The sequence below is a fragment of the Psittacula echo genome (genome assembly GCF_963264785.1).
Source record: "Psittacula echo genome assembly, chromosome: 13".
Classification (NCBI taxonomy): domain Eukaryota; kingdom Metazoa; phylum Chordata; class Aves; order Psittaciformes; family Psittacidae; genus Psittacula; species Psittacula echo.
Window position 1 is genome coordinate 9,428,466 of NC_137749.1, and position 23,942 is coordinate 9,452,407.

Here is a 23,942-nt window from a genome sequence, read left to right on the forward strand (position 1 = left end):
TTATCTCAGATCAAGTGCTCTGCAAGACTCAAACAGGAAGACATTGACACAAATTTATTTGATTTTACAAATTCTTCTTGGTTTATATGAGAGCTTTTTAGGAATGCCATTGAAGCGCTTTGTTAAATGCCATAAAAATAACATTACACAAAACTTAAGAGACAAACACAGCCTTTTTATTTGCAATTCTAAAAGCTTAAACTGCAATGATGTCTAGCACAAATATCTAGAATGCAAACTCACTGCAGCCTTCATAAGAATGCATCACATACCATGTTCAACAGCTGACGGAGCATTTCCAGTGGGATGTTAAACTCTTTATTGTTAATGCCATTGAAAAGAGGAGAAACTGAAAAGCTGGAACTGATTGTAGAGAAGTAATAATCAGGATCCAGTGCGCTCCCATCAGGAAGATACGAACCTGATCAGAAAAAATAACAGAAGATTGGGAAAGAGAAGATGTATTAACTTTATTTATTGGTAATATCCAGTCACTACTAAAGAGTTATTTCCAACACAGGTACAGTCTTTAATTTGCAACTATGAAGAGGCACATTTCAGCTAATGTACTGGTAAATCAAGACAGAAAATGATGAAAAAATACATTTGTTCATTAGAAGTCTACAATCACAATGGAAGAATTCATTTCAACTATTTGTGTCCATGTCAGAGGCACTGCTGACAAGAAGTCTCCCCATACTACTGACATACATTAACCTGAAAACCCAGAAAAAGAGAATACCCAAACTGTTAAAACCCTCAAAGGGCCAGACAAACCCAGAGACCCCCAAAAACCTCAGATGTAGAGCTCCTCCACTTAGATTCTATGACAGACAGCTTATTTTCAAGCCCTGCTCTGACACAAGAGCTCACAGCTAGAGCTTTACCAAAACTTAGAGGTTAAGAATTTGTATATTAATGCAGGAAAATTTTTCATGTTTCTGCCTTGTATGATCTCAATTAACACACATTAGTGAGCACCCCAGTTTATCCTTCATCATTTCTCACATCAGTAAATAACTAGGTCTTACACAATGACCCATGTCACATTTACTTCATATGGAGCAATTGTTTTAGATTTATACAATGTGCCACAAACAGCTCAAAATTCCAGACCCTAATCCAACAATTCCATTGTCTTGTGAAGCACAATATTAACACTTGTTCCTCAAAGTTACTCGGCCTAATCTCCTGAAATATTTTTGGCCTAGCTGCATTAAGCTCTTCAGTACTAGGCACAGCGAAGCAGCAAGGAAATCAGATGTCTCTCAGAAACAAATGAGCTTGGAAACCACTCATGTTAATAACTTCCTACTGTCTTTATCCCCCAAAATTTGTCAGTATCCTAGCAGTCATATGTCAGAGAATGACTGTAAGAATTCTAGAGGCATAGAATGGGGCCAAAAGGATTTTTGGTTTTAGTTTTCCATAAACAGTAACAAAACCCCAGAATCACACACCATTTCTTTGCAAAATAATTTACCTTCAAAGTAATGAATTGCAGATCCTCCAGGAGAGCTGGGAGGGGGAATTCCACGTTCAGGACTAACCTGAAACATCACGCAAAAGCCATCATTTAAAAACTACTTATAAAACATCGAAAAATCTTCCAGAGAATAGTTTGTACATTTTATAATGAATCACAGCTTCAAGCGAAACTAACAGGAACTACTTGCTGCCAGACCAAACAGCTCAATTCCAGCCAAAAAACGGAAGTTAAAAAAAGCCAGTCCAGTGCTTTTGACTAATGGGAAGCTGTAAGAATGATAACTCATGTCCTATATGAAACTATGCTAGTAACAATCTCTGGTTTCAAAACCAGTACCTGAGTCCATTTTTCCCCTAAAACAACATCCACAGCTCCTGGTGAAACCAGGGGGAGCTCATGTATTCTCAGCACTTCTGAGGACTTTAACCAGTAAGTGCCATCTTCCTAAATTCACAGATATGTATCACAATGCTTTTGCACAACACAGGGAATAGTATTTGCCAATTGTTCCATGTGAAGGCTTATTAGTACAGTTAATTTAACTGTCACTGATTGTTCTATAGCTCAGAAACCAAAAATTATTTTGAAACTCAGTTGTGGAATCAAAATAAAGATCTCTGATCAAACAATGTGTTAAGAGACTGTCTGTATACCCAGAATTAATGCTGTCTTAACTCCTCCAAAGACCATGAAACCATCTAAGCACCAACACAGAGCAAGTCATACAGACCTGTGAGATACTAGATACACTGCTAGCTTTTCTCTTTAGTGTTCCTTCTTGGCAAACAGTGAGTAGAGAACTGGGGAGAATTGATCTGAAATCATTAAAGGATCGTCGGCGAATTCCTTCAAGCTCTTCTGGAACCCTCAGGGAGTGTGGGGGAATTTTGGGGAAAAGCTTTGAAAGAAGAGCCTCCTCTGAATTGCTGTAGCGACCAAAGGCTCGAGAGATTCCTATCAGGCAGGGCACTGCATACTTGCATAAATATACTGGAAGAGAAAAACACACAAACCAATATGTTAACAGTAACTTAGAACTACTGTTTCACAGTTTTGCTACCACTTCACTAAACTATTTCAGCCTAATGTGCTTTACAAATACACTTAATACACTTCCGCTTCCATATTCACCAGCCAGCAACAGAATAAATACATGCTAAGGGAAATCGAAAGAAAAGCTACTCACTTTTCAGAAGTGATCCTGATAATTAGAAAACACAAGAGAAGTCCAAAGGACAGGAGTTTCAAATATAGTAACAATTTTAATAGTACCTTTATCATGCATTTGCGGTGTCTGGCACATTCCCAACAGGAACTGCATTACTTGTAGAATTGCATCCAAAATCTAAAGTAATCAAGACAGACATACAAAAATATCTTCTGGTGAAGAGATATTATCTCATACTAGATCACCACAACAAATGAAACTTGCAAATATTAAGGTAAGCACCTCTGTAAACAAGATGTTTTAATGCTGTGTCACTAAAGTAGTATCTTGCCCTCACTCAACTTACAAAGCTGCTTTTGTCAAGTCTGCGTTTAGCTGGTATGTACTAGCAGAATAAAACTGCAGCACTCCTGATCTCAGTATCAAAACCTGAATGACATTCTCTGACACCAAGCAGTTAGACCTGATTTATTAATATCTTCTAGATATTTGACTATCAATTAATACAAGCAAAATAATGCAGCAGTACAAATGTTAATCGATCCCTTTACGAGAGGAAGCAGCTGTGGCATACTCTAGATATTTGTCAGTATTGCAGCATCTTTTCCAACTGAAATGATTCTATGACTGAAGAATTGTGTACTACATCAGCACAAACTTAAAATAAACTCTACCTGCTCTCTGAGAGACACATCCTTGTAAGCAACATCTGATAACAACGTTACCAAACAGAAGCTGAAGTTTTCTGCCACTGGAAGCAAGCCTGCAAAGAAACAGACAGCAAATGAGCCATTAAAGCACTGTTGGAGAACGCCAACATAGAAAGAGAAAATAATAATAAAGAAAGAAGACATAAGTGATTCCTAAGTCATACAGTTCTGAGATAGACTGTAGAAAAACAGTACTACATAAAAAATTTAGAAGTATAGTCTAACCAGTAGAATTTCAGCATGAAATGTTAAAAGAATAATTCAAATAATTAAAATTTTTCCTAGGCTTTCAAATAATAATTAAAAAAATATATTACATAAAAGTATTCCTACAGCAATTCCAAGAGATACCAAGTGAGCAAGAAATTAATGGGTTTAAACAGCAACTAAGCATCAAAGAGTAGAGAGTACAAATCTTTTAGGTTCTACTCTCCTGCTCTAACTGCTATATAATTTAGTAACAAAATATATTGAGCATAGAATTATTTGGATAGTTAATGTATTGCAAAGCAGTTAAGCAAGAAAGCTGGGAGCTACTCATCTTTCTCTCTGCTGCTAAAGAAAATCAGTATTAAAGGCTGTTAAGTCAGGAGCTAAGACCCTAGCAGGACCTATCAGCTCCCCTTGTACCATGTCCTGAATAACCTCTTGTTATTTCTATTTCCTAGCTGTCATTCCATAGAAAGATCAAAAAAACCCAAATATCACCTCTGCTTTTCCGTGCATTGCTTTCTTCTATCCATTGGACTTTGGGCAGACCCTTCAGAAGTCGAAGGAGGTATGGAACCACATTATCTTTGTGCTAAAGACGAAAACACTCTTTTTAAAATGGAGAAGAAAAGCTGAACCATATCATCTCAAGCTACTTTACAGAGATAGAAAGACTACACTAACCACACACAGAACTTGCTTCTAATGATTACTCCACAGACTTCTTGAATATTGCAAAACTGATTTCAACACAGGCAAATGAAAATAAACCAATTCAGTGCTATAAATCCAATCTTTTCATTCTAGGCAACAGTTAATTCTCCATGCAAGTTGGAGAAAAACCATTAAGAACAGTAATTAACCCCAAACAATTTATTAGTTTACAAGGTCACACAATAATTTTAAGGCAGCTAGAAATTCAGAGCACCAGTCCCAATTCAGTACATGTGATCCATCTCATACCACCACTTCACACATCTTGTGTAATGCTTCAGCTTCCTAATCTGCAAATCAAAGGGGAGCAATTCCCTTCCTCAGAGTTGGATTAACTAATATTAACTGCTGGTTTTGGAAACAAAAAAAAAAAAATGCTACGAAACACGAACAGAACTGCCTTATTTAAACCATACTACAAAAAACGAAAAACCCCACAACATTAATAACATGCATTCAAGCTGTATCATCGTAACTCAGTATTAAATAGGAAAAAATTCCCGATGCAAACCCTAGCAACATTAAACAGCTTAAAGTGAGGACTAATGTCTTTGGACATAGGACTCTACATCCTTCCTTTCCTCTGCATGGAACACCACCACACCCAGGGTTTAAAGAGAACAGAAGCTTGTCATTCACAGGGTGATGGATACAAAAGCAGTGCTCACTTACAATGCAGCCTACATGCACTGTCTGTCTTTTTATCCTGGGTAGTGTCAGGTATGAAAAGGCCTATTACAAACCTGACATTCAGAAGCATGTAGGGAAGAACAAGCAATGACAAATGTGGTTTGAGCAAATCCTCCTGAACAGCCTCTTTTCTCTCCATCAGCCATCATAACCAAAAAACACGACAGCAGTTTGGCTGTGGCAGTGCTATGACACACTCATCAGTGCTGTCCTCATTTCCTTGTGCTCTCCTGCCTGCATCCATCTGTTCTCTCTGATCGTTTTACTTATTTTTATGAAAAGTAAATACCAAATTTCCATTTTCACTGAACAACTAAACCTGAATTCATGCAAAATCTTTCACGTTAAATAGAGTTATAGCTTAAGCAGGAAAAATACCTGAAGGTCAGATTCAATCAGAAAGATTCCTAAAGCAATCACAGCATCTCTGCGACGCTCATCTAACTGGAAAATCCCGTGGAAATCCACTGGACACATACAGAGCAGTTTTTGTACCTGAAAAACGGTGGAAGGAAAGAACAGTGGAATAAGACTGAAACTGTCACAACCTCCCAAGAGAACAACAGTCAATGTGTTAAAACTGTCTTTTACAAGTCCACCAGCAGACCTCAGGGAAGCAAACAATTGGCTCCCAACTCCCACTTTATGGCACAGCCCTAGAGCCCAGCAAGCAACAGGCCTGGGGAACACGGCTACAACTGCAGATGTTTTCAGAGCAGAGGAAGCAGCTCGCTGTGCTTTTCAAGACTCATTCCTGTGCTTGAAGTGGACAGTAGTCTTTCCACCTTCTGGAAGACAGGTGGCCACATTACTCTCCTTTAGTCATCAATGTTAATGAGAGCATCTAAAGGCGAGGAAAGAGTGATGAATCACAGAAACCAAAGACAGAAAAACCTCAAGTCAAACATTTTTACTACAACAGGGGTCGATTCAAAAGTTTCCTTCAACACTTGATCAAATGTTTCCACATTTCAAGAGAATTTCTGAAACTTTCAGAGCATCACATTAACAAAGCTCATTCCTGCATCCCTGGTACAACAAAGCCTTCCTTCCGCTAATTCACTGAGCAGTTTGGATGGGCAAGAAATACGCAGCAGGCACATACGTTGCATTTACTCCATTCCTGTGAACAAAAACTGGGTGGATGGAGCTTTGGTACAGCTGCATCAATGCCTTCTTCATATACAGCAATGAAAAATAAACTGTCACCTAGCTGGGTATGGCTTTTGCTCAGATCCTTTTCTAACACAACAGATTAAGTTTCAAGAACTAATATTTTCTCACTACTTACCTATTACTTCTCTCCATAGCCTGCAAACACACATCTAAAAAATATAGCGAATCTCCCAAATACTTTTTTTTCCCCTATGGAACTGTTCAGAAAGGGAATATGCCACAAGCATATTGTCTTTCTATAAATCTCCTTGATGTTAATAAATATTACCTTAAATGAACTTTCATCATAAATAACTATGTTTGAATACCAAGTTACTTCTGATTTAGATAACTCTTTAAACATCCCACTCCTAAGTTTCTAAGCCAAGAAACTATTTCCCTAGGGAATGAAAAGAATTTACTGGATGCTCTGTGGAATTCAAGATTCTGGTCCTTAAACTGCCACACCTCTGAACTACAAGACCTGTAACACAACACAAATAATCCTCAACAGAAAATACCACAGAGGGAACACAAACTTTGTAAAGTAACTTCTGATGCATATGTCCCACATCAGGTTAGTATCTGCGGTAACATGAGTGAGTATCTTTTGCTAGATAAGAACTTTTAATATCATTTAAGTCTTGGAAGGGAAAAGAAGGGAAAGGAAGGGAAAGTCCCTGGATATTAGTCACCCAGCAGCACGGCTTTAAAGAAAGTTATAAACAGTTGGCTTTCAGACTAATAGACTCCCAGAACAAGAACGAAGAAGCCTGCACCATCAGGCTGTCCACCTCACCTCCCTGCAGCACAGAATCACAGAACATCAGGAATTGGAAGGGACCTCAAAAGATCATCTAGTCCAATCCCCCTGCTGGAGCAGGAACACCTAGATAAGGTTACACAGGAATGTGTCTAGGTGGGCCCTGAATGTCTCCAGAGAAGGAGACTCCACAACCCCCCTGGGCAGGCTGTTCCAGTGTTCTGTCAGCCTCACTGAGAAGAAGTTTCTTCTCATGTTTAAGTGGAACCTCTTGTGTTCCAGTTTGAGCCCATTACCCCTCGTCTTACCAAGCATCACCATGCTTAGACCATGGCAGCTGCTCCATGCCAGCAGTGTAGACCCACGAGGGGAACTACCCAGATGGAGATCCCACTGGTCTGGTTTTACGTTCAGGAGAGGTCTATCTCCACCAGGCACATTTTATCTTGAGTTGATTGTATCTCTTGGATTTAGCCAGATACAGAGTAAAGCAACCAGCCCCAGTTAGGCTGAGACTAATTACATCTACAAGACCATGTTCCACAAGCTCAGGGACGTGCAGCTGCTGTGAGGACCCCCGCTCCTCACGAGGACATGGGGGCTGCTCCAACAGCACCGGCTACGGCTGCTGTGGTGACACCTCGTTCAACGACGGTGGTTTTGGGTCAAGATGAGCTATGGGAGCGCCTCACAGGCCCAGCAGCCCCCACTGCCACAGGACAGCCCTCACCTGAGGACAGCAGCATCCCCCGGGCAGCGGCAGACACCCGCCCGCGTACCCCCAAACGTGACAGGGCCAAGGGAAGCGGCCCTGACCCCCCACCTCACACAGGGCCACATCTCGACACCCTCCCCGCACACCCGGCACAAACATTCCCGCAGGAAGGGCTGGGACCCCCCCGCCGCAGCTCCCATCACGCCGACCCTTCCACGCAGGCTCCACATGTGTGACAGATAGAGGCAAGCCCCGCTAGCATGACGACCCTCTACACCGCAACTACGCGGCTCCCACACATGACAGCCCCAAAGCGCCACAGTCCTCACAGACGGAACCCCCCACACGATCCACTCCTCACCTTCTCCAGCGGCGCGGGGTTCTGCACCGCCAGTGACCGCGCCAGCGACAGCACCGTGTTGAAATAGAAGCCGCGCGCGGTGCCGGCGCTGCTCCCCCGCCCCGCACCGGCGCAGGGAGCCGCGGCCGAGGCCGCTGTGGTGCTGGCTGCAGCCGTGGCCGCTGTCGCTGCAGCCGCGGCTGCCGCTGCCACCGCCGCGGCCGCCATGTTGTGATGGAATGCCAGGGGCCGCCCTCCCGCCAACCAGCCCGCCCCGCCTTCCTCTCGCGAGATCACCAGTTCGCGCGGGATCACAGCACAAAGATGGCAGCGTCCGCGGCGGCTTCATCGCTCCGCCCCTCGCCGGTGCCCCCCCTCCTGCGGCACTGCCCCAAGGCCCCGCTCTACAAATGGGTGTTACGGCGCACCAATGCTCCCTCCCCCGCCGCGATGGTTCCTCCCAGTAGCCGCCTATCCTTCAGCGCTGCTCCCGTGTGCCCATCCCGCCCCGGGGAGGGGAGGTGTCCGCGGTGGTTCCGCCCGGCGCGCGGTTTCGGCCTGTGGGCGGAAGGACAGGAGCGGGCCGCGGACTGAGGGGAAGCAGCCGCGGCCCGGCCGCCGTTAGGAGCCAGTGCTGAGCGCTCCCTCTCCTTGAGCCACCCGCTGTCCCTAGCACCATGTCGGGCCTCCCGAGGAGCTATAATCCCTTCGCCGAGGAGGAAGAGGATGAGGAGGCGTCGCCGTGGTCGGCGAGAGGCAGCGGGGAGGCGGACGGCGCCTCGCGGCAGCGGTACCTGCAGCAGGAGGTGCTGCGTCGCTCCGCCGCTACCGCCGACAGCACCACCCGCTCCCTCTCGCTGCTGTACGAGTCCGAGCGCATCGGCGTGGCCGCCTCTGAGGTAGGTCTCGCAGCGGGGACGGAGACGTTGGCCCCGAGGCTGTCGCGATGTACCATCCGGGGGGATGACAGTGTGTTGTTTTTCTTTTCCCCCTCTCCAACACCTCTTCTCACAGTTGTTTCGGGCACGGTGTATCTCTCTGCGCCACTGCGGGCGGATTTTATGGGTGGAGGCGCGTTTGGGGTGGGGGATTTGAGGTGAAAGAGAAACAACGCTTAGACCCTCTCTGTGTATGACAGGCTATGACTCGGCTGTGTTGTCAGCTGCTTATTAAGCAGCTCCAATCAACTCTTACTAGGACTTATTAATGGCATTTGTACCTATTTTTATCTGGCTAAAAAGTTTTGAGTAGTTCTCTTGGCTAAATGGAGAGCCTTCCTTCTTGGTTGTTTGTGATGGCCTGGCTTTGTTCTGATTAATCATTTCCTTCATTCTTCTGGCCGTGTTTCAGAATACTTTATCCTTAGAGGCATGGCTCAGAGAGGTCTTGTCCACTGTGTCACCTGCTAATGGGACGTTTCCTTCAGCGTTAGTAACGTGGTTGCCCAAAGGAACCCAAGAGCACCCACAGACTGCAGGAGGTGCTTATGCTGAAGAGGCTTCACTGTGGCACTTCACTGAACTGATGATTTGTGTGCCCAGAAAAGCACGAAAAAAGCCCACAACCCTTGAATTCGTGTTTGCATCTTTATTGAGGGGAAAAGAAGAATATTCCACTAGAATTCCCAAACCTTCAGAGGGAATATGAGCACAAGTTCTTTGGTTTGCAGTCGTGTGAGCTTCACGCGACTTTCCTGCTGGAATTAATCTTTGGATTACTTTGAAATAATATTTGTGCTGTTGAATTAGAAAATAACGTAATTGTATATGTCAACATTTCTAAACTTTGCACTGTGTGTGTTTGCACTGCTCAAGTAATGGTATGAAAAAATCATACTTGGGTTTATTGCCTTTGGTTATTCTATTTCTAAATTACCAGGAACATCCCAGTGATGTCAAAAGAGTATCACTTCCCAATGAAGGTGTCATCCTCAACTAGGAATACTTCTGCTTGCTCAGTTCCCTGCTGCAAACCTTTGCATTTTCACTACATCACCCATCTGATGCCATGCTTTTTCCATCAAGAAGAGACACAAATATCAACCTGACAAAAGGCCAATACAGAAAATTCCTGGATGCTCTTTGTAGTAGGCGTTGAGAACCTGGCATTGTGTAGCAATGAGGATTTTATAGCTGGCTAATGTAGCTGATAAGCAACTCATGACTGAAATGCCCTGGGGGAAGAGGAATGACTGAAAAAGCTGTATGCCTTCAGAAATTATCTACATGGGATGATGGAACTGCTATTTTTTGTCAGAGAGTCTGTTAAATGCTTGATGTTTCAGTTTACTGATGCTTCTGTTTATCTTGGCTTAACTAGTTCTCTTTTCCTGTCGATATCTGTTAGGAGCTTGTACGACAAGGAGAGGCACTGAAGCGCACAGAGCAGATGGTAGATAAAATGGACCAGGACTTGAAGACTAGTCAAAGGCACATAAATAGCATTAAGAGTGTTTGGGGGGGCTTAGTAAACTACTTCAAAGCCAAACCTCCGGAGAGCAAGCCAGAGCAGAATGGAACGTCTGACTATTACACTAACAGTAGGTAAGGAAAATCCGCATTTTATTTGCGACTTATCTCTGACAGCATCTCTGAAATGTCATCTCAAAATTGGAACTTAAAAGATCTGTTGATTTGGGCAAGTAGACTCCTGAGATGGTGTCTGGCTCCCTATTTCCCTTTAACTGATAGGAGAATATTTTCACTTCTATTTATATTTATAGTGGTAAGAATAATACTGAGAAATTAATTTGAACAGTTAGAGAAAATTACACAAGTGATTCTTGAGTCTTCTGAATTATCATGCTTGCTTCAGTCATACCAGGAAGCCATGATCTGTAGCACTGACATGCTTCCAGTCAAGTATTACGTGTGTTTCTTTAGCTTCTACTAAAAGCTGTACATAGAAATTAATTGCTGTGAAATTAGTGTCTCACAATACTTGTGTCTCTTCAGCTGAGGAATTTGTGTGAAGGCTGGTAGTGGTGCATGAATTGATTTACTCCTTCCTTTTCCCTCCATTCTCCACTAGAGGAAAGCAATAGGTTGCCTCCAAGATGGAAGATACAGTTTTGTTTTTGATACCAGAGTTACTTTCAGCACTAAAGTTCTGCTTTCACTGAAGACAAATGCTAATAGTTTATTTTAAAGTGATATATTTGATCTGGTATAATAAATCTGCTGCTCTTGTGTTAAGGGTGATACCTGTTCTTGTTTAATAGATTGAGCATGAGGCTTGTGGTCCATAGGAACGTTTTCTTTTTATTCTTTGTTACTAGGTTAAAAGAAGCCATGATGTCTAGTAAAGAGCAAGAGTCAAAATACCAGGAAAGTCATCCAAATTTAAGGAAGCTAGATATAGGTTTGTAACTTTATTTTACACTGTTTGTCATCAACGCAGGGTGAAGGCAGAGACCCCTCAACTTGCACAGCTGCTGGCTTATGTTGCTGCTTAATGTCTGGAGTTCTGTATCCCAGCCTTTATGGCTCTGAATTCTAGTGAACTGTTTTCCCCAAAACTCTCTGTAGCCAAGAATCCGTATAACATGCAGGCAGCCTTGTCCTGTGCTTGCCAAAATGTTAACATGCATTCGGAGGTTGTTCTTTTTAACCATCCCTCATCATAGTTTTCAGATATATTTTCCTTGTTATTTCAAACAGGAACTATAACCCTTCACACTGAAGTCATTACTTGATTCATGCAGGGAAATGTAGGGGTTTGATCTCATTCCCCATTCTCGCAATGTGTTAACTTCTGTGATGACTTCTGTGTACAAAACAACTGTTCCTTTTTAAAGTGAAGTTCAATTTAGTAAGAAAGCAGCAAGAGTAAGAAAGCAGCAGGGTATCTTTACAGTTGTAGTTCTGTACATAAAGAAATGCTTTTTGGTAATGTAAGTCTCCATTCCACATTGCACAATATGAAAAGTCTGTCCAATAGAGGGCAGAAATAACTCAACTCATGGTGGTTTGTCCTAAGGGAACACTTAACTGTGGTAGAAGTTACCAGCCTACCTGCTGTGTTACCTGGCTGGGTTTGTTTTGTTCTTATTAATCCCAACTACCCAGCAGAACTACAAAAGGCTGCCCAAAATAGAGTAATTGTAGCTTAATACCAGTTCATTTTGAGGGATGCCCTATAGATAGCACTGTTGGACTACTTTTGATACTTCTGCTAGCAGGTTATGTGATTACATGGCAGCTGTGGTCAGACTCATTTTTAATAACCCTTCTAAAACTTTAGAGCATCTTCTTACCAGCTTTTATCTTATATAATGTTTTGTATTTTATACTCTTAATAGACAATGATTTCAGTAAAGCAGACTCAGTTTCTTCAGTGCCAAGGGATTCCTATCCGAAGAACCAACACCTGCGAGCTTACCACCAGAAAATTGATAACAACTTAGGTGAGTGTGAGAACTGATGCTGTTCCATGTAATGTAATTCTCAATTTTTGGCTCTTTAGCCACGGGAAATTACTAATACATTGCCAATGAACACTTTTTAGTTTAGTTCGCAGGTGGAATTTGATAATTAAAAGAAATCATTTTGCTTGTATTTTGCATTTCAAAACTATCTACATGGCAGAATGCAAAGTTTGATTGAAACATACATTATTTGACTGGTAGAATGCTGTGGGGTCTCTGTGTGTCAACTGCTTGTAAATACTAATAACAAATCTGAGTTAGAAATGCATTTCACCTGAAACCAGCTAGAAGGAAACTGGCTAGGATGCCTGGAATAGTGAAAATCTACTGTGACAGCTAATATGCTATTGGCCTTAATACTTCAAATTTTTCTGCAACCATGCTTGTGTTTTAGAAATTGATAGATTTTGAGCTGTTTCCGAGTGAAGAGACCAAGGGGGGAAAAAACCACACACGCTAAAAGCATGAGTCCTCTTAGATCCTTTACTGACAATAAGGAAAGCACTCTTACCAAATGTGAACATGCTGGCAAATCTGTTGTTTGAAAGAGGAAGTGGTGCTTAAGTATCGTAACACTTGCAATTCAAGATATGAATGTTTCTCTCAATCGTCCTGTAAGTTGACTGGGATATCACTGGGACAAGCAGGCTTATCTGTTCTGAAAAATCTTACTGAGCAGGTGTAGCAATATTATAAGGAAATACTGCTTCAAATTGACATCCAGATTATACCACTGTGGAGACTTCTTGCCTCTTTTTCTAAAGTTTGCTACTTACATTGAAAGATGCACTCAGCTTATCTAACTGACAGTTAAACTCGGATATTAAATTGCACCTCAGTTTGGACCCAAAGAACTTATAACTGTGTGCAGCTTTTGAAATAAACATGTTTCACAGAAAATGAAAGAAGTTAAGGACACTAAATATTTGATTTGTGAATTCACTGAGTTGCTTTCATTACTTCCCCAAACCATTTAGCCGACTTTCTCTTCCTTTGTTCTGCAGCATATATACAAAGTGTTTCTTTGCTTACATGTGTTGCTGTTTAGCTGACCTAGAAAGAAGAGATTGGAAAGCAGAAAGGAATGGATCAAAGAAAAATACTCAAGCATAAGAGTTAGAGGAAGCATGTTTGTTCTGCTCACAAGCTGTGCAAAGCATATTAGCCTGAAAAGCATTTTCCAATCAATCATGCAATAAAATAGTTTCCCTGTAGCCAAATCAGAAAATCTGGAAATGGGAATTTTTATCTATGTTATATAACTGCTTAAATGGTCAGTGTATTGGTATCTCTGCATGACGTTTACGAGAAAGCAATTGAGGTAGTGAGCATATTAAGTGTATTGAGAAAAAACATACTCAATTTCATATTTATAGACATCAAAAAAATATATAAATTATATATATAATTTTAAGTAAATCTACATTATAGGGTCTGTCCCTTTAAAAAGATCCAATTTGGCTTTAAGCATCTGCAGTTAACTTGTAATGGAAAAAAGGAAGTGATTATTTCTGGTAGCAATGCAGTGGAAGTAATAATATATGGGTGCTTCCCCTGCTGGAGAAAAACACTCAGACTTGAGCACTTGTAGCTAGCATTTTCTAACTCAGGGATTTGGAGAAGAGGGAATCCTGGCAGTGTCCATTTAAACAGTATGCTTTATATGGCCTTGATTCCTTATGGTCCCTCTCTTTGTTGACAGATGAGATGTCTTCTGGGTTGAGTCGTCTGAAAAACCTAGCTCTTGGGCTGCAGACGGAAATAGATGAGCAAGATGAGATGCTGGATCGGCTAACAAAAAAAGTAGAGACACTGGATGTCAATATTAAAAGCACTGATAAGAAAGTCCGGCAACTTTAAAGGATTTTTAGATTATATTATTTTCTTGTCCAGCATCAGTTCTTGGATGTCTCATCTCAACCCATCGCTTACAAAATCTTGGACAGTATCTGCTTCTCTTTGTTTCTGTTATTGATTTTGTTGTCATTAAAATTGCATAATCTTAAATGCAGCTTAATACCTTAACTTTCTTCTTAATGGGAAGTACGTTGAGTAAAATCAGCAGTTGGGTCAATGCTTTTGTGCTGGGTACCCCGTGCAATTTTGTAACTGTGCGTCATGTGCGTGGAGGAATTTGCAACCTACAAAGCTTCAGCGTCCTTGGCCTGGGAGCACTGATGAGCAAAGTAACTGCATTTTGCTTCTCTTTTGGGGAGGGGATGGGGGAACAGAATGTGCTTCTTTGTTCAGAGGAAATGTTGCTAATTCTGTTTACCTACAGCTATGTTAAGTTCTGACAAAATGCCAATTTCCAGCTGTAAAGATAATTTCAATAACTGTTCTTTGGCTTTCTGGGGCTTAAGGAATGAACTGTTCTGTGGAAGTTGTAAAATAACAAGGGTGTCATGCAGTGATGATAATATCCTGTGTGTGTGTTCCCTTTCCTGAGATGACTTTTACCAAATGGTGGCTCCACAAACTATGGTTTTATGTTTGGGTCACTAAATGCTGTCACCTTTACAGTGCTTTCTACAAGTTCTCTGAAGGTAACTTAACGGCCTGCAAGAAATGCTGACTGACAGTGACTCCAAGTTTGAGTAACAAAATCAGAACTTACATGTTCTGTGTATGGGCTCTTAAAAATTCTTTTGTAGAAATTGTCACCGTGTGCATTTTTATTTCCTGCTCTTTCTCAGTTTATTCAGTTAGGTGGTTATTTGAAAAACAGCTTCCATTTGAGAAATGGAGAGTTGGTCTGATACTGCACGTACGGATCATAGGAGATTATTTGAGTTCACATTTATTACAAATGTGACTAGGGATTGAGCACATGCTGCATTTTCCTAAGTAATGTGACTGTTTTTAAGGAACTCAGCCATGGTTCCCATACTTCTGTGTTAGCTTAGCAGATATGAAAAGTTCCTGCAAATGAAGGAAAACTCAAACATTTTGAGTCTTCCAAATAGAAGTTTGGCCTTGCACTTTGTTTTATTCTTGTATAACTATCACTGTAGAACAAAATAATGACAATTCCATTCCAGCCTGAAGACATGATAGTGAGAACTTGCTGTCTGTCTGGAAAACAAGGAAGTTATTTTGGTTTGGAGAGGCCAAGAGACCTGTATCAGTATTGCAGCACTTGCTATCAAATGACAGATTGTGGCTAAGGAGAGATAGTTACTTTATTGAGTTAGTGCCATGTTATCTTATGAATTAAAGGAAGACCTTGATGTTTGGGGCTATCAAGCTTGTAACCTTCATGAACAACACTCCCCTTTCCTCCCCCCCCGCCCCGGCCCCAGGAATTTGTTACCTTGAGCTCACTTGCTACAGAGTGAACCCAATAGTTAAGGAGATGAAAGAAAACTTGAACCTTTCTTGTTTTCCTGTGTCTCTTGAGAGTTCACTTGTAAATCACTAAAAGAGCTACACTTCTTGGACATAGTATTACTAAAGAAAGTACTATTTCTGGGATTTCTAGCAAAGAAGAGTTGTGAATTAAAGTGAGCCTCTGCTTCCCCTTATGTCACTGATGTCATTGGTTTAGGTCCCTGAAAAATGTTTTGCAGGGACATAAAACTAGTTTTTGAGTACCTTGTGAGGTTATTGAGTACCTTTAATTGGTTTTAATTTTTTACTTCGTCATTTATGCTCATTTGGAACCATAGGAAACCTTATCAATATCAATGTATCCTCTTTTTTGGGGGGTATACCATTCTCTTTTACTCTGTTAAAGTATTTATGAATTCTATGATTTGGTGTTGATGGTTGACACTTTCTCTTTTTTTTTACTTTTTTTTTTTTTTTTTTTTTTTAGTAAATGATACAAGCATTAGCTTCCCAAGTACCTCAGTGAAGGATTGAAATTTGGATTATACCTGGTTTAGTTTATTTGACTTTCCCCTTTTATTAAAAGTTGTATTTTTAATTACCCCAGTGCTGATTAACAGAAACACTTGCATCTTAGAAAGGATGTCTAAATTCTTTCCATAAGAGAGAATATAAAAACTTGCCTAAAAATTTATAACACCTTGTAGTGTGAAATTTGCCTTCACCTGTATGCAACTACTGTTTTCCAAAGTAAGACTTTACTAACTAGGATGTATGCTGAGACTTTTGACTGCATTATGGTTAATGGAGGAAAAATATAGCTGGAGGATCTAGTTATGCATAATAAGAAATGTGGAGCTTGAATCCACGCAGATTTGGTTTTATGTAAAAGTGTTCTGCCTTTCTGGTGTAAGCTCTTCCATTTCTTTAGTCTAAATTATTTCACAAAGCGAAGTTGATTTTTTGGTGAACTGTTGTATTAGCCTTGTGAAATGTTTACTGCATCCTGGACACCTTTGATGCCTTTAAAAACACAGGCAGGGAAGGGAAAATAATAAAATCCCTATTTCTGCTTTGAGAACCTCATCATCCAAGCAGAACATCAGGATTTCAGCCATGTGAAAGTTATACAGATGTCTAGCTTCTTGTCTCTTCCAGCAGTCCTATTCACCGTATCAGCTGTGTATGTCTCTGCTTAGGCTTTCCTGCTCTATTTGTTTTTTTAAAGGCCTTGTTTTACAGGATTATTTCCCATATTGGATGGGGGGGGGGGATATGGATATTGTAGACTGTGCATGGGTATAACTTAATTTCTGCTACAAACTGAATTCCTTTTCTCAGCTTTCATACAGATGCTCTATGCTGATAAAGGACTTAAGTCTAACTGACATACAGAGACACCACTATCTTAGACTAGCGATTAAGTTTTTTGCTTGTTAGAATAACTTTCCATCCTGCACAAAGGGGAAATTTAAAGGAAAAAACCCACCTGATTTTTGCCTTCCCAGGAAATGCCATTTTGCATGTGCTATGAAGGACTTAGGTCAGTAGCTTTTCTTACTAGAAAACTTTTGTTACTAGTAACACTAGATAGTCTTATTTCTTCTTGGATACTGCTGAGATACTTACCTTGTGTAGGGTCTGGGGCTTTCAGTGGAAATACAATTTGCACTCAAGTACTAACCTGATAAGTTAAATAATTTTGCCTAAATACTCACATTGGGCATAGAAATTGGTGCCCTTGCATTAAAATAGCTGTAGTTAATTCATTCTTATTTGCTTGAGTAGAAGTTTAATATTAAGGTCAGAAGAAGACAGTAGGAAAAAGAATACAGTCTTTATAAAAGGCACTTTTCTTGCTTCAAGAGGCTTGCTAATAGATTTTGAAGAGGTTTTAAACACCAGGAAGTAGCATACCCTTCATAACATAGATATAAGACACTAGAAACACCAAATAAAAAAGGGGGAATAGCCAGTATCTGACTCTTAGGTGTATCTGATTTTTAACTTTCCTGAGCATTGAGTTAAATATTGTAACAACTGATGCGTAGCTGAATTTGTATTACACAAGTTTGTTGCTGTGCTGAACTCTACTGGCCTACTGAAATTGTTGGGACACTATAAATCAGGTTGGGGGTTTTTTAATACGTGAAATTCATCTGAAGTATTTTGCTGCCTTGTAGTTTTGTGATGTCATTCATTAAATGGTGAAACAGGAAACACTTCCCAACCACTCTGCCTTCTGAACAGAAGAATTTTTGTAGGCATTTTTACAAGCATACCAGGGTATGTGTTAATTTTTACTTTGGACTATATGGGGCTTAATCTTCAGAATCACAGGTAGTGATTATTTGTGTCTATGACTTTTTTTAAATACTACTTTAATTCTGTGCCACCCAGGTATAACACTTTATACATGTCAATTGAAGTATCTATTAGTTAAATGCTTAACTGGGCTGTAGTTCAGCAATTTAGGAAATGGAATATGTGTTGAATGTTAGACTGTCAATAAAGGTGCTTATTGTCAATGAAGACGTTTTACATTTATTTCCCAATATTCTTTGGTTACAACTTTATTGACACTTCTTTCCTGTAACGAGGTCTGTTCAAAGGCTGGAACTGCTCTGTTAAGTTTGTGCTGGAGTGGAAATACATTTGGAGCTGGTGGGTTTTGGTTTCTTGAGAATAAGCAGAGTGTTACATTTCTACTTGACTCTTCAGTAGATTCTTTTAGATCCTGGAAGAGGAGTGTAAACAGGCATTTATTTTTGCAGAACTTTAACTTGTGATAGTAAAATAATTCAAGATACTGCTTGGAAAGTAATCTTGGCTTAGTGCTCGGTATTACCAGGAATATCATAAACTGAGTGCATGAGCAAGGCAGGCAGAGCAGCAGTAAGGTGAAAAAGGTAAACACCATCTTCAGAACTGAAACTGAACAGATCTGTAATATTCCTGTGTCATCCCAAATGTGCTGATGGCAGAAAACTTCAGTGTCCTGACCTTCAGTTAGGTTCTTATCTGTATATGAAGGGAGGAACTTGGCTTCTGGGAATGTTTTTGTAGTGAAGTTTACTTAATTTTGTGTGATCCCATAAAGCAGAGATTCAGAAGTGCTATTACAAAAGCTCAGAAAAGCAAAAGTCAATACACTACAGAGAGATGGACAGGCTTCTTAAAATACAGGTAACTTCGTTTTGCTGCCTTTGTACTGAGAGTTCTTCAGCAAATGGGAACCAAGAGCTCTTCCATCTCTGCACCTTATTGTTGCATACAGAAAAAATAGTGTGAAGAGCATAGTGGAAGATGGTTGAGAATGGAGCAGTGTAGTGGATCCTGGATCTCTGTTGGGAATCTCAGCTTGCACAGAGAATCTGAGTCTTCGAAGAGAGTATCTCACAGATCTATTTGCTTAAGGCTGGTCAGGCATTTCAACCCTTCTGTGTTTTCTCAAGGACTTGCTTACAGCACAGTCCCTGCCTTTCTGGGAAGTGAGAGGGGGAAGGGGAGCTAACAGATGCTCATGTGAGTGTGTAAAACCAGGCAGAGCAGGTGCAGTTGCAGTGAAGGACCCCCACGCTTCTGCTGCTGAAAAGGGGTTTGGTTTTAGGAGGGTGTTCTACTGTTTGTTGTTTTGGTAGGTGTTTGGTTGGTTTCTTTGCTTCCAAATAAATACATCTTCCCAAAATGGGAAAATATGAAGAAAACTGCACTGGGGCCAGACGTGAAGGCTTGGTAAGGCTCAGTGGCAAGAAATCAGGGAGGTGCCCCCAGAATAAACAGACTCCCAAATCAGGAAGATCCCTGAATGCCAGGCAGAGATTTTGGAGCCCTGCCTCAGCTATAAAAAGTCTAGATGGATTGTGACTTTGCTGTTAGTGAGGCAGAGCCTTCTAGAAAATGGCCCTCCAGTTCTAGCTGAGGATATTTTGAGGAAGACAATGGGCTTCCTTCGCACCTTCATTCTAGATGGTTCTCCTTTTTCCTCCACATCAATTGTAAATCTGTTGTTTCTGTTAATGGAGAGCAGTCACTTTCTAGTGGTGAGTTCTGCTTACACTCGGAAGAAACCTTTGCCCAGGTCCTGTGTGTCTCAGCCTTCCAGGGTCAGCAAGAGTATGAAGGGTGCCACTAAAGCTGTGCTGTGTGTATTAACCTTTCAGTGTAGAAAGAAAACAGTGCAGAAAGTTTGGAATGTGTATGTCAGTTGCTGACAAGCCTAGAGGGTGGGAGCCTGCCCAAAGACGTTTATAATTTAACCTCAGGCATGTTAGACCTGTTGAGAGAAATGACAGAGTTTAATTATTTTCTCTTGGTTTTACTCAAAATTTCTTACTGACATTACAGATCTGGAGAATTCTGTACAATTTCCGGGCAACCCCAGTGTTAGTTTGCATCTGATGTTTGTAGGCTAGATGGTGCTTACTGGCTAGCTCATTTGAGTGCCTTTGAAGAAAAATTCCTGCAGGAATTCCCTGGTGTGAAGCAACTGAAGTCTGGTGATGCAGCCTGCTCTTGGCTTCCAGTAATATCCATAGTAGCTTCAGTACTAAGCTACTGTATATCAACACTCAGAACATCAGGTCTTGAGATTCTTTATTGCCCTGTTTTCACCACTGCCTTGTGCATGGATCAGCCAATCCGTTCACATCTCTGCCCACTGGCCCTCTAGGGGCATGATGACAGGATGTTCCTTCCCTCTTTTGAGTGAGGTCTAGGCAGACAGGCAGCCAAGAAATCCAGCAGTATGATATAAGTAGTAAGGTTGCAAAATTGCCATGTAAGAAAGCAAAGGTTAAAATCTGATTGCATTCACCTGCCCATGGAGAAAGCTTTGCGAAGGAAGGACAGCATCCTGTTAACACCACTGCAGAAGAGACCCATGAGTCATCTGATCTGCTTCATCATACATTGCTACATAGGCTGTTGGCACTTCTGGCACTCCGTGTTCAGTTGTGACAGAGCCAGATAGAGAATGTTAATTAGAACACACAGTATTGTGATAAGGAGAGGAGGATATTCTTTCCTAAATGACATAGTTGCAATAATTCAGTGATGGGTTAATTTTTGTTGGTACATATTTAGCAGCATCTCTAATGAACTAAAAGTGAACTGCAATATTAAGCAAAGTGCAGGTGAGAAAATGAGCTTGTTGGGGTACTGACACCAACCTTAGTAAGCTGCAGAACAACTCTAGTGTGTCACAAATTGGCATCTGAGACACAGCAAAAGTAGCCTTGTTCTCCAAAGATATAAAAATGGCCTTCTAGCTACGAAAATGCTTTAGAATGTCTGCTTTCTCCCTCCCAGTTAGGTGGCAGACTTTCCTATTGAGCAAAAATATCATGGGGAAACTTTGTGCTGAATTATAGCAGAAAATACTAAACAAATTCCTCTGCTTTTTATGCACATACTTCCTCTTAATGCCCCCTTGCATCAGTCAGGGGAGTATCTTCCCACACCAGTATTATTTCAGAAGTCCATGTAATTGTAGTCTAGCTCCTCTATCTGATCTTTCCTCACTACTGACTTTGAAGAGTCTTCCTTTTCCTCAGCCATATCCCTCAGCAGTTTCATGTGCCATCCAAGCAATGAATTCATGACTCAAATTTGTGTGATTTAATAATTTCCTGGCACAATGATTCCAAAACATGTGGGAGGAAGAACAGAAGGATTTTTCCATCTCCAGGTGTTTATTGCCCTAATCCTTGCTCTTGACCATTCTGAATGGCTTTTTGTACAGCTGCATTTCTAGTGCTTGTCCAGCGCAGTGTCTGAGAGACCATGCAGTCAGAGTGTCCAGCTGAAGGTGACAGGAAGGAAGCTCATTCTTAGGAATCTGATGTACCTCCCCACTCTTGCATTTCTAGCTTTGAACTTCTGGAGCTGTTTTCCTTTCCACCATTTCCATAAGCTAAAAAACACCACTTTTTTCCAATTGCCTGCTTTACTAATCAGTGTTTGAAATGCAATATTGAGGCTTTATTCCCTACTCAAGCAAACATGCTGGGTTTACAGTGGCAGCCTGCCAGGAGCCTCAGGGCTTCACCTGTGCTGAAGCAAGGTAAAATGAACAGCATATGCAAAGCAGCTCTTCACTGTGGGATACAGCAGCACACTGATGGTCTCCATGTGTCACTGGACACCACAGACCCCAGTGGCAATGACAGAGGCAATGACAGAGCAGTGGGGATTGGGTGCATTAGAAGGCAAAAAGCCAGTCTTAATTCAAGAATGTGTTTATTTATGAAATTGGTGTGTATTTATGTTGAGTGTCACAATAAAACCGTTAAGCTTCCTTACATATTTGCAGTTGGACATGTGTAGACTCATTGCTGAGTCAGCCTGGCCGTGTGAATATCTGTGTAGATCTCCAGGGGATGTCTCTGCTTTCCCAAATGCCTCCAGTATCAGGGTTATGAAGCCAATTCCTGTAAAAACAATTTGGTATTTGAGAGAATCATTAATTCCAACTTACCCTTCCTTGGAGTAGTGATAAATAATGGAATTAGATAACATTTGAAGAGACATTTGTTCAGCCTCTACAACTTTCTTACATACCTGCCCAAAAATGCTTAAAATGAGCTGTCATAAGAAGAGAACTTCTGGTGACAGTCTCAGATGCTCTGTTGTTCAATTGTTCAGTCATCTGTAGGCCATGTAGTATAACGTAGTTTTATTTTGACTCTCATCAACTACTTTGCTGTTTTAGTACCTCTGTCTTTATTATGGAGTGACTGGAAGGTTGCCAAGTAAAGGGAAATCTGTGTGTGAACAGCCGGGAGGGATAATATGTAAATCTGTTGGAAAGAGGCAATTAACGGCAGTGTTCAGATATAATGGAAAATAGACAATATTGAGCCTCATCAGAAAAGTCAACATAAACAGCAGCTACTGTACTACATCTCTGAAGTGAACTTGTTGCTTTAAATAACTGCATTCTACAGAAAACAGATGGATCATGAAATCTGTGAGCAGACTTCCAGAAAACAGTTTTGATCTTCAGGAACATGTCCATGTTGATGTTCAGTGTGCCCTCCTGGCACAAGAGGACTAAAGGCGGCTTCTCCTGCTGTTGTATTTACATAACACAGAGAGGAGCTGGAAAGCTGGATTACATGCAAGCCAAATATAGCTGAAAATAATACTGCATGTCATATGTAACTATGAATGGACATGAACAGAGAGGAAGTACTATCTGAGATAAGCACTATAGTAAGTGCTGCCTTCATTGCTTCGTAACCCAACGGATGAGGAGGTAACACACCAGTGAAACAAATCAGGAAGCCCTGACTAACCAGAGGGACCATGCTGACAGTTTACCAGAATCTTGGTGTCACCACCAAATCCAGCTGCATGGGATTTTTACAGGAGTGGGTGGACTGGGAAAAGTCAGAGCACTCCAAAATATTTAACTTCTTATTATAAATGAGGATGGATTCAGGCTGGTTTAATCCTACAGCCTATGTTTGACTGTCCTTGGTTTGAAATCATTGATCAAAAAGCTCAAGATGATTTCTTATATTCTACCAGACATTTATGCAGCCATTTGTTGGCTCTCTTTGTGACTGAACATGATCAGCCACAGCCCAGACATAGCAAATCAGGCTCCTGTTTGCAGACACAAACTTGGCAATATGCATCAACTGAACATAGTTCTTGCATCAGGCAACACATCATGTGCTGTCTCAGTCACATTCTGAACTAGAAGAGAAACATGCAGATATTTCAGGATCTTTGGGAGGGCCTGTGAAAGCGGTTATTTCTTAACACTAAACGTGGGTTTTGATGCTTTAGTGCTCCTCTTCCAGCATAACCAAAGAAACAAGAGAAGAGCTGCTTAACAGTTACGTTTCAGTCTTCATGAAATAGAAATTGATAGAAATACACACAGGTGACTCACTTCATCAGCTAGGATGGAAAAGGGAAAATTCTGACACTGACACTAAGAATTAACCTTTGCTTCCAGGATGCATCATTGCGTGGTGCAGGAAGAGGGAGGCAACAAAAAGCTACTGCAAATAATTGGCTCTCCACACATTCTTTTTTAAATTAATACTTTGTTAAATAATGTTTTTTCCATACCAAAGTTTTTCAAAGAACTGCAACAACAAAATCCTAAAGAAATGGTTTAATTAGCACTTGACAGGCTTCCCCTTTTGTTTTTGCATTTGCTAAAGACACTCTGCACACCTGGACCAGTAGAGTTTGCCAAAAATGAATGTCACTTTT

At 41.0% G+C, this 23,942-nt stretch overlaps 2 protein-coding genes across 4 annotated transcripts in view; one reads left to right on the plus strand and one right to left on the minus strand.

Moving 5' to 3' along the window:
• The window catches only part of PI4KA (phosphatidylinositol 4-kinase alpha), a gene marked incomplete at its 5' end in the record, with an annotated part of 59,827 nt that extends 51,645 nt beyond the window's left edge, over positions 1-8,182 (minus strand). For all 3 annotated transcript variants that reach the window (XR_013957928.1, XR_013957929.1, XM_080628577.1), the window contains 8 exons: positions 273-421; positions 1,484-1,550; positions 2,220-2,479; positions 2,762-2,834; positions 3,332-3,420; positions 4,076-4,169; positions 5,360-5,476; positions 7,976-8,182. Coding sequence is in view for 1 of the 3 variants with exons in the window: in XM_080628577.1 (XP_080484703.1) it covers positions 273-421; positions 1,484-1,550; positions 2,220-2,479; positions 2,762-2,834; positions 3,332-3,420; positions 4,076-4,169; positions 5,360-5,476; positions 7,976-8,182 (1,056 nt within the window). The remainder of the gene's footprint in view (positions 1-272; positions 422-1,483; positions 1,551-2,219; positions 2,480-2,761; positions 2,835-3,331; positions 3,421-4,075; positions 4,170-5,359; positions 5,477-7,975) is intronic.
• A 119-nt stretch (positions 8,183-8,301) lies between these two features.
• On the plus strand, positions 8,302-18,242 carry SNAP29 (synaptosome associated protein 29). The gene is made up of 5 exons (XM_080628688.1): positions 8,302-8,853; positions 10,301-10,497; positions 11,232-11,314; positions 12,255-12,359; positions 14,083-18,242. Exons 1-5 carry the CDS (start codon positions 8,632-8,634, stop codon positions 14,238-14,240), a joined length of 765 nt encoding a protein of 254 aa, XP_080484814.1. The 5' UTR covers positions 8,302-8,631; the 3' UTR covers positions 14,241-18,242.
• Positions 18,243-23,942: the final 5,700 nt, after the last annotated feature.

Coding starts and splice junctions, on each gene's coding strand:
- SNAP29 (XM_080628688.1), top strand. CDS start 8,632: ATGTCGGGCCTCCCGAGGAGCTATAATCCCTTCGCCGAGGAGGAAGAG. Junction 8,854..10,300: donor TCGGCGTGGCCGCCTCTGAG/GTAGGTCTCGCA, acceptor GATATCTGTTAG/GAGCTTGTACGACAAGGAGA. Junction 10,498..11,231: donor GACTATTACACTAACAGTAG/GTAAGGAAAATC, acceptor CTTTGTTACTAG/GTTAAAAGAAGCCATGATGT.